General features: G+C 46.8%; 1 protein-coding gene across 3 annotated transcripts in view; it reads left to right on the top strand.

Moving 5' to 3' along the window:
* PXMP4 (peroxisomal membrane protein 4) overlaps positions 1–8679 on the top strand; it is an 18402-nt gene extending 9723 nt beyond the window's left edge. The window contains exons 4-5 of one of the 3 annotated variants that reach the window (XR_014149115.1): positions 3915–4507; positions 8044–8679. Coding sequence is in view for 1 of the 3 variants with exons in the window: in XM_081832997.1 (XP_081689123.1) it covers positions 3915–4178 (264 nt within the window). In the remaining 2 variants the exon portion in view is untranslated. Of the gene's footprint in view, positions 1–3914 lie in introns of all 3 variants that reach the window. The other 2 variants (XR_014149116.1, XM_081832997.1) reach the window with 2 other exon arrangements.
* The last annotated feature ends 1401 nt before the right edge of the window (positions 8680–10080 follow it).

A 10080-nucleotide genomic window follows, 5' to 3' on the forward strand; every position in this document is an offset into this window, starting at 1 on the left:
CGGGCTCCCTGCTCGGCGGGAAGCCTGCTTCTCCCTCTGACCCTCTCCCTGCTTGTGTTCCCTCTCTTGCTGTCTCTCTCTTGCTGTCAAATAAATAAATAATTTTTTTTTTTTAAGATTCTGTTTATTTCTTTGACAGAGACACAGCGAGAGAGGGAACACAAGCAGGGGGAGTGGGAGAGAGAGAAGCAGGCCCCCCACCGAGCAGGGAGGCCTATATGGGGCTCGATCCCAGGACCCTGGGACCATGACCCGAGCCGAAGGCAGGTGCTCAACGAACTGAGCCACCCAGGTGCCCCAATAAATAAAATTTTTAAAAAATAAATGAATAGGGCGCCTGGGTGGCTCAGTCGTTAAGTGTCTGCCTTCGGCTCAGGTCATGATCCCAGGGTCCTGGGATCAAGTCCCACATCGGGCTCCCTGCTCGGCGGGAAGCCCGCTTCTCCCTCTTCCACTCCCCCTGCTTGTGTTCCTGCTCTCGCTGTCTCTCTTTGTCAAATAAATAAATAAAATCTTTAAAAAAAATAAATAAAATAAAAATAAATGAATAAATAAAAATAAAATCTTAAAAAAAAAGATTTTTAAAAAACCCCACTGTGCAGTGAAGTGAGAAAAAAAATGACTCTGGGAGCACCTGGCTGGCTCGGTCAGTAGAACATACAACTCTTGATCTCAGAGTCATGAATTTGAGCCCCATGTTGGGCATAAAGCTTACTAAAAAAAAAAGAGGAAATGACTCTGGAGTAACATTTCCATAAAACAAAACTTATTACACTCAAAGAATGATCTCTTATTCTGTATCTTGCCCTTTTTCTGGGTTAAAATCCCATTTTTTTGTGAGATGAAATGCTAGTTGTTGTTTTAAAGTCCTTCTTGGGCGACATGAAAAGTCAGCAGCCCCTCCTTTTGCCTCCCTCAAATTTATTAAATACTTTCAAATTATAAAAATCATGTTTAATTTTCACATTAAATAAAATGCAGACTAGGGGCGCCTGGGTGGCTCAGTCATTAACTATCTGCCTTTGGCTCAGGTCATGATCCCAGGGTCCTGGGACCAAGCCCCACATCGGGCTCCCTGCTCAGTGGGAAGCCTGCTTTTCCCTCTCCCACTCCCCCTGCTTGTGTTCCCTCTCTTGCTCTCTCTCCCTCTCTGTCAAATAATAAATAAAATCTTTGGGCGCCTGGGTGGCTCAGTTGGTTAAGCGACTGCCTTTGGCTCAGGTCATGATCCTGGAGTCTCAGGATCAAGTCCCGCATCGGGCTTCCTGCTCAGCAGGGAGTCTGCTTCTCCTTCTGACCCTCCCCCCTCTCGTGTGCTCTCTCTTTCTCATTCTCTCACTCAAATAAATAAATAAAATCTTAAAAAAAAAAAAAAAAGAAATGTCACTGGTCTATGAACTTCCAAGGAATCATGGTCACACCATCTCCTTCCCCCACCCTTCCTTTCCCTGACCCCTGGCAACAACTACTCTGACCTCCACTTCTAAAATTTTGTCATTTCAAAAACGTTATATAAGTTAGAGTCATTGCAGTATGTAACCTTTGGGGATTGGCTTTTTTATTGTTATGTTAATCACCATACATTACATCATTAGTTTTTGATGTAGTGTTCCATGATTCATTGTTTGTGCATAACACCTAGTGCTCCCTGCAGAACGTGCCCTCTTTAATACCCACCATCAGGCTAACCCATCTTCCCACCCCCCTACCCTCTAGAACCCTCAGTTTGTTTTTCAGAGTCCATCGTCTCTCATGGTTCGTCTCCCCCTCCGATTTTGGGGATTGGCTTTTTGCACGCAGCATAATTCCCTGGAGATTCATCCAAGTTGTGTGTGTATCGATAGTTCATTCCAGGGCATGGACGCCCCACACTTTGTTTAAACATTCACCCATTGAAGGACATCTGGGTTGTTTCCAGTTCTTGGCTATTAGAAATACAGCTAAGAATATTCTTGTACAAGTTTTTGGTGACCATAGGTTTTCATTACTCTGGAATAAATGCCCAAGAGTCCAATTGCTGGGTCATATGATACATGCATGTTTAATTTTTTTTTTTTTAAGATTTTATTTATTTATTTGACAGAGAGAGAGAGCGAGAGAGGGAACACAAGCAGGGGGAGTGGGAAAGGGAGAAGCAGGCTTCCCGCTGAGCAGGGAGCCCAATGCGGGGCTCGATCCCAGGACCCTGTGATCATGACCTGAGCCGAAGGCAGTCGCTTAACCGACTGAGCCACCCAGGCGCCCTGCATGTTTAATTTTTTTAAAGATTTTTATTTTAAAGTAATCTCTATAGCCAATGTGAGGCTCAAACTCAGAACCCCAAGATCAAGAGTCACACGCTCCACCTACTGAGCCAGCCAGCTGCCCCGTGCATGTTTATTTATTTTTTAAAGATTTTATTTATTTATTCATTTGAGAGAGAAAGAGCTCAAGGAAAGCACAAATGGGGAGAGGGGCAGAGGGAGAGGTAGAGGGAGAGAATCTCAAGCAGACTCCACGCTGAGCACGGAGACCCACGCAGGGCTCGATCTCAAGACCCCGAGATCATGACCTGAGCCGAAACCAAGAGTTGGATGCTTAACTGACTGAGCCAGCCAGGCACCCCCATGCATGTTTAATTTTTTGAGAAACTGCCAGTCTGTTTTCCAGAGTGACTGTATTATTGTACATTCCCATCAGGAATATACAAATGATCCATTTTCTCTACATCCTAGCCAGCATTTGGTTTATCACATTTTTAATTTTAGCCATTTGGATAGGTGTGTAGTGCTTCTCATTTTGGTTTTAATTTGCATTTCCCTAAAGGCTAATGATGTTGAGCATCTTTACATGTGCTTATTCTCCATCTGTAGAACCAGTTCAGTGAAACATCTGTTCCCATCTTTTGCTTATTTTCTGATTGGATTGCTTCTTTTTTTACCATTGAATTTTGAGAGTTTTTTTTAAAAATATATTCCAGGTACGAGTTTTTGTCAGATATGTGTTTGTAAATATTTTCTCCCAGCTGTAGCTTTTCTCTTCAGCCTCTTTGTATGGGCTTTCGCAACCTAACAATTTTAAATTTTGATGAGATCCAATTTACCAATTTTTTATTTTTGTGTGGGTTGTGTTTTTGGTGTCAGGTTACCTTTCAGTTTTGAACCATGTAAATATATTCATTTTCTAAAAATCTTAATGAACAAGAATGATAAATTACAGAAATGAAATGAATAGCAACATTAAAATGCCTACTACAGGGGCGCCTGGGTGGCTCAGTCTGTTAAAGTATCTGACTCTTGATTTCAGCTCAGGTCATAATCTCAGGGTCTTAAGACTGAGCCCTGTGTCACACTCTGCGCTGAGCGTGGAGCCTGCTTAAGATTCTCTCTCTGCCTCTCCGCCTCCCTTCTCTCTCTCTCTCAAATAAATAAAATCTTTAAAATACCTACTACATATCATTCGGATCATCAAATCACTTCAAATCATCTTGCACACTAGCTTTTGAAAAACACTGATCTGGGCGCTTCTGGCTGGCTCAGTTGGAAGAGCATGGGACTCCTGAACTTGGGGTCGTGGGTTCAAGCCCCACATGGGGTGTAGAGATTACTAAAATAAATAAACTTTTTTAAAAAGATTTTATTTATTTATTTGAGAGAGAGAGAGAGAACAAGCGGGGAGGAGAGAGAGAAGCAGACTCCCCACTGAGCAGAGAGCCCAATGTGGGACTTGATCCCAAAGCTCTGGGATCACGACCTGAGCCGAAGGCAGACGCCTTAACCAACTGAGCCACCCAGGCACCCCTAAAATAAACAAACTTAAAAAAACGAAAGAAAAACTCTGATCCTGTGTACAGTCATGCCCAGGATGTGGGGTTGGGCCGAAGGTTCCCAGCGGCTGTGCCCTCCCGTAATCCCCTGTCATTTCCCTCCCTGCAGATCAACATGTACCTGCTCTCCCGCGTCCTGTTTGCCCTGTGCCGCCTGGGCGTGGAGAAGGGCTACATTCCCGAGCCCAGGTGGGACCCATTCCCCCTGTTCACCGGGCTGGTGTGGGGGCTGGTGCTGTGGCTTTTTGAGTACCACCGGCCCACTCTGCAGCCGTCCCTGCAGTCCTCCATGACCTACCTGTACCAGGACAGCAATGTCTGGCATGACATCTCAGACTTCCTCCTCTACAACAAGAGCCTCCCCTCGAAGTAACACGGCCCCAAGGTGCTGATGGGGGCTTCCACAGCCGAGATTGTCTCCATCGGTGAATCACCCCCAAAGGATCCTGCCTTCTCAAGATCATGGTTCTCAGACTCCAACTTTTATTGCCCCAGGGTTCCATTTGCCGAAGCAAAAGCACTGATTTCCAAGTCCATTAGGTCCTCTCCAATGGCGGAACGAGTGGTGAATTGGGCTGCGGGGCCTCGGACGTGATTCCGGCTGTGCTGCTGGCTACTGTGAGACCAGGGAAAGGCACCCCCCACCGGCCCCGGACGTCAGGGGTCACCAAGCTCAGAGGAGGGCCCCGAAGTCTCTTTCTGGTGGGTTATGGTCTTTGACCGTTCTATGTAACAGGATTGCTTGCTGGGGGGCAGTGGGTTGCAAATATGTTTTTAGAAAAAATTAAATTCCTGGGCTCAGGTGTTGCTCTAGTGGAGAAGCTCTAGAATTCCACTGTCCAATAGAAGCACGATGTGATCTGTATATGTAATTGAAATTTGTCTTAGTAGCCACATGAAAAAAGGTAGAAGCAGGTGAGATTAATCTTAGTTACAGATTTTAACCTGGTATTTCTAAAATATTATCATTTTAACATGTAAAAATGAATATAAAAATTAATGAGATATTTTATATTCTTTGTTCTTGTACTAGGTCATCAGAATCAGGTATGTAGTGTCTCCTTACAGCGTGTCTCAGTGGGGACCAGCCATATTTCCAGTGCTCAGTAGCCACATGTGGCTAGTGGCTACCATATTGGATAACACAGATATGGAACACTTCTATCCTTGCAGAAAATTCTAGTGGACAGTGCAGATATAGAGCTAGGGGACATGGGTTTAAGTCCCCACTCCACCACTGTGTAACCTTGAGGAAGGTTCTTAACCTCTCAGAGCCTCAGTTTCTTGTAAAATGAGGATAATCATAATACACACCCAGTGTCCACATTGGATTTGTATAACTACAAGAGCTGCTATTACTACTAATTACTTCCATTTAGTGAGCTCCTACTTCCTCCCAGATGCTTTGCACGTATTATTTTTAACCCATACAATGACCTTGCAGGTGTGTATTTTGATCCTCATTTCGCAGATGTGGACACTGAGGATCAGAGGGGGGAAGTCATTTGCCCAAGATAATACAACCAGTATGATAGCCAAATCAGGGTTTGAACCCAGAGCTGTCTGAGTTCAATACCCATTTTTTTTTTTCAGTGCCTTATGTTAAATTTAGAAACCTAAGCTATGCTATGCAAATGTTAACTAGTCTAGGATGGGCTCCAGGATGGGGTGCAAATTCAAATGCCCAGAGGGGTCTGGCAAGGGGCATAAGTGAAAATGTTGTGCACTCGGGAGTGATGGTAACCTGGGGACCCGGAGACTCATGTGCCAGTCCGATTTTTAAAATCACTGTGCTGGACAAATCAAACCAGGTCTCCAGGAAGATGTGGTCCATGGCCCATGAATTTGAGACCCTTGGTCTAGTAGGAATACTTCAGTCCCTTTTTAGAAATTACTAGTAGACATGCGTCACTGGTGATCTTATTAAAATGCAGATTCTGACTCAGCGAGTTTGGGGTGGGGCCAGAGGTTCTGCCTTGCTCTCAGGCTTCCAGGAACTGCTGTTGGTGCTGCTGGTCTGACCCGTACCTTGAGTAACAAGGTAGTAGGGAATGATGTGCAGCCAACCATAATCTCTTGTTACAAATGAAGAAGCCAAGTCACAGAGCTGTTAGGTAATCATGGTGGGATTAGGCCTGATTCTAACAGCAGTGTTCTCAGCTATGAAGTTGACCTGCACACTTGGAGAAGGTGATCTGGAAGGTCCCTGAATTCACTGTGTGGAGGCTGAATGAGATCCCAAGGTTATGAGGAGGAAGGGGGTGGCCATCAGCAAGCAGATGCTGGGGGTGCTCCACCCAGTCCCCACTAACTTCGCGCTTCACTGCACACCAGCCAACTCTTCCAACTGCCACCCCTGTGTCTTTCTGCCTGAGGGCTCTCGCTTGCCCCTGGCACCTGCTCTGCCACCCACAGCAGGTCTGGAGGAGTAACACATCTGATAACTCCCAGGCGCATGCTCCACACTGGCTCCTGGAGTTCCCTAGCAGGACTGAACTGACCCACAATGGTCACTTGCTTGATAACTCCTCCCCCACCCTTCCCTGTCTCTTTCATCCTTAACATGGGATCACTTCCCAAATAGACCACTTGCACTGAAATCCTTGTCTTGGGGTCTGCTATTGAGGAAAACCCAAACTAAAATTGGCCTCTGGTGCAGCAAGCTGAGAGTCAGTGGAGGTTATGGACATAGACTTTGGAGCAAGAGTGCCTGGGCTCAGCCCTGTTTGCTCAGGCAAGTGACTTAACCGTTCTGTACCTCTGTTTCTTCATCTATGAGCTAGGCATGCTAATTATCACTCACCTCACAGCATGGTCTGGAGGATTAGACAATATGACGAGTATAAAGTAAGCACTCAGTAAATGTTTGCTGTTCTTTCTAATATAGCATCCAGACGTAGGAGGAAGTGTGGTCCTAAGAACTGAGTACCCCCCTGCTTTTAGCCTCTCCTGCCCCCCAGCTGAAGGTACAGCCTTGGCGCTCTGCCTGCCCAGCATCCCCCCACTGCTGCGGGGGGCTGGCCGGCTGCGCCACCGACTGTCTCTGCTCTCTAAGAATAGGTTTCCCTCACAGATGGCATCTCTCTGGATCCTGCCAGAGCATCTGGTGCCTCCCAACTGCTCACTCCAGGGAGCAAGGCTGTGTGGTCCTTGCTGAAGAGCAGAGCCCTGGCTTCCAGCAGACCTGGGAGGAGTCCCCACTTGCTTCCCTCCTAGCTGAGCTTCCATTTCCTAAGATCTGTAAAACTGGCATTGCCAAAGGGCCTTTGGCACACAGTAGGCACTCTATAAATGCTAGTTCCTGAAATTGTACAATGGTTTACATGTTTATTAAGCACCTGCCACATTCCTATGAAGTCTTCTGACATGCAAGACTATAAAAAATAATTTTTCATCAGTAGCCCATGCTCATAGTACAGAACTTACATGGTACAAAAGGTGCATCACAAGGAAAAGTCGGGCTCTCTCCTACACCCAAGCTCCACCCCCAAACTCCCCCCTTTTGCCAAGAGCATTCACTGTTAGCACTTTCTAGTGTAGCCTGAGATATTCTGTGCACAGCCACCTGTCTTTGTTTTACGAGAAACTGTTTTAGAAGGTTTTTACTTTTTTTTTCCTTAAGTAGGCTCCATGTTCAGCATAGAGCCCAGCAAGGGCTTGAACTCACAACCCTGAGATCAAGACCTGAGCTGAGGTCAAGAGTCGGATGCTTAACCGACTGAGCCACCCATGTGCCCTTAAATATTTGATTTCTTTTTTTTTTAAGATTTATTTATTTATTTTAGAGAGAAAGAGCACAAGTGGAGGAGGGGCAGAGAGAGAGGGAGAGAGAGAATCTCAAGCAGACTCCCCGCTGAGTATAGAGCCCGACATGGGGCTCGATCCCAGGACCCTGAGATCATGACCCTAGCTGAAATCAAGAGCTGGGCGCCTAACCAATTGCACCACCCCGGGGCCCCTAAAGATTTTATTTTTAAGTAATCTCTATATTCCATGTGGGGCTCAACCTCATAACCCCCAGATCAAGAGTCGCACGCTCTACCGACTGAGCCGGCCAGACGCTCCTGTCTTCTGAGAAACTTTCGCATCACATTGTCATCTCCACAAGTCTTTGGCATTTCTTCCTCGCCCTCTGCATGTTTAGTTTTTCTTTGATCCAGAATGTAATATGAAAGGGAGTCCTTTCTTTTAGCTGGTTCCCACCCCAACTCCACTCCCTGACTCGCCAGATATCTCAGGCAGGTTCTTACTGTGATCAGCGTCTGAGATGAACCGCCCTAGACATCCAGAGCCTTACAGTCGATGACACCAGACGTTCAGGCCCACGGAGCTCCGAGTGAAATGGAGAGGACAAAACTGAGGTTAATTTGGGGCCCTTCTGCTGCTCTGCTCCCAAATTAGAGATCATTCAGTGAGCCCATGTGAGAGCAATGATTCACAGGCGGAGACGCCAAGAAACCCTCCCAAAGCTCCCTGCTCCCGCCTTTCACATCGCAGGCCCCAGAAAGAATGCTGGGGATGGCATTGCTTTCTCCATTGTCCGCTTGCCTCGTTGCCTCGAGAATCGGGCTTTGAACCTGACGCCCTCCTAAACCAGAACACTGTGCGGGGCTCCACCTCCCAGAGCAAACCTGTGTCGCCGCAATCTGGGACTTCAGGTGGCTTGCTTTCTTTAACGAATTAGGGGGTATTTATAAAAAGAAACATTATTTTTTCCCCCTCCCCTTGTCATATTCCAGATGGATAGGGAGAGAGTTTGTCTTACTTCAGCCCTGAAGAGTATTTTGGGTGAGAGGGGTTTCATTTTAACCATAGGGGCTCCTGCATGACTCGCTCTTGTGAGCTGCAGGCCGCCTGGGCAGCTGGAGGACAGAGGGGAAGCTGGGTTCTCCTCTGAGGAAGGCTTTTAGAGAGGGCTTCCTAACAGAGGGCTCCCGCCGGGTCTCTGCGCCCGGAACTCTGTTGATGTCACGATTTCACAAACAAGACAGGAAATGAGGCAAAATGGAAACCTAGGTCATGGGGTCTCTGGGAAACCTCATTCCCATTGCTTTTCCAGGCTTCTTCAGACTCTCCTCATGGGCTAGATGTCCACTGAGAGAAGGACCAGGGCCCGACCACATCAGCTCTTTTAAGACTCCTTTTTGGGGGTCTTTTTAGTCTGTGTCCTGAACCCGTTTGGCATCTGGTGAAGCCTGTGAACCCGTCTCAGAATGCTGTTTTTAAAACTCATTAAATGGGGCATCTGGGTGGTTCAGTCGGTTAGGCGTCTGCCTTCGGCTCAGGTCATGATCCCGGGGTCCCGGGGTCCTGGGATCGAGCCCCGCATCGGGCTCCCTGCTCGGCGGGAAGCCTGCTTTTCCCTCTCCCACTCCCCCTGCTTGTGTTCCCTCTCTCGCAATGTCTCTTGTCAAATAAATAAAATCTTTAAAAAAACCCCAAAGACCTCATTAAATAAAATACGTAGGGGGCGCCTGAGTGGCTCAGTTGGTCAAGCCTCTGACTCTTAATCTCAGCGCAGGTCTCAAGGTCATGAGATCAAGCCCCTGACTCTTGGGCGTGGAACCTGCTAAAGATTCTCTCTCCTCCTGCCCCTCCCCCTCCCCCACTGCTCATGCGTGCGTGATCTCTCTCTCTCTAAATAAATACATAGGATTGCAAAAGACAAGAATTATATTGACTTGAGATAATTATCAAAATATTTTTAAATTTGTAATTTAGTAATATATGCCTTTTTTTTTAAAACACACTAAATAAACAGTGGCCGATCTAGAAGTGTCATGATTTCACAGGTGCCTTAGGCATAAACAATACCTCAAGACCCTGCAGCAGCTGTGACAGGGCATGGAAGTAGCTGTGGTTTCTGTTGCCAATGAAGGCCCGGTGCTGCTAATAGGCCTCCTGTCTGTGGCCTGCCTGAAATGCAAGATGTTCTGCAGTCAGAGGCTGGTGAATATACAGATGGAATTTTGTTTCTGTCCAAGTTCCTGGAACTTGGGTTCATGGATCAGATTCAGAACTTTTGCTTGAGAGTGACCTTCCCAGCCTGACCACATGGCAGGTGTCATTGTTTACCAAGCCCTGAGCACAGGAATAAGAAAAATACGGGCTGATGTTGGCTGAGTCCTTACTAAGTACCAAGTACCAGGTGATATTGGACACTAGGACTCGGTAATGAAAGGGCCAGCTCCTGCCCACGGGAGGCTTATAGTCTAGGGAGGCAAGGCTGACATGTGAATACACAAATACGATTGTTTTGGAGAGCCGTGGGTGCT

This window comes from Leptonychotes weddellii, chromosome 10 (assembly GCF_054177405.1).
Source record: "Leptonychotes weddellii isolate Sample4059 chromosome 10, ASM5417740v2, whole genome shotgun sequence".
In the NCBI taxonomy this organism is placed as follows: Eukaryota; Metazoa; Chordata; class Mammalia; order Carnivora; family Phocidae; genus Leptonychotes; species Leptonychotes weddellii.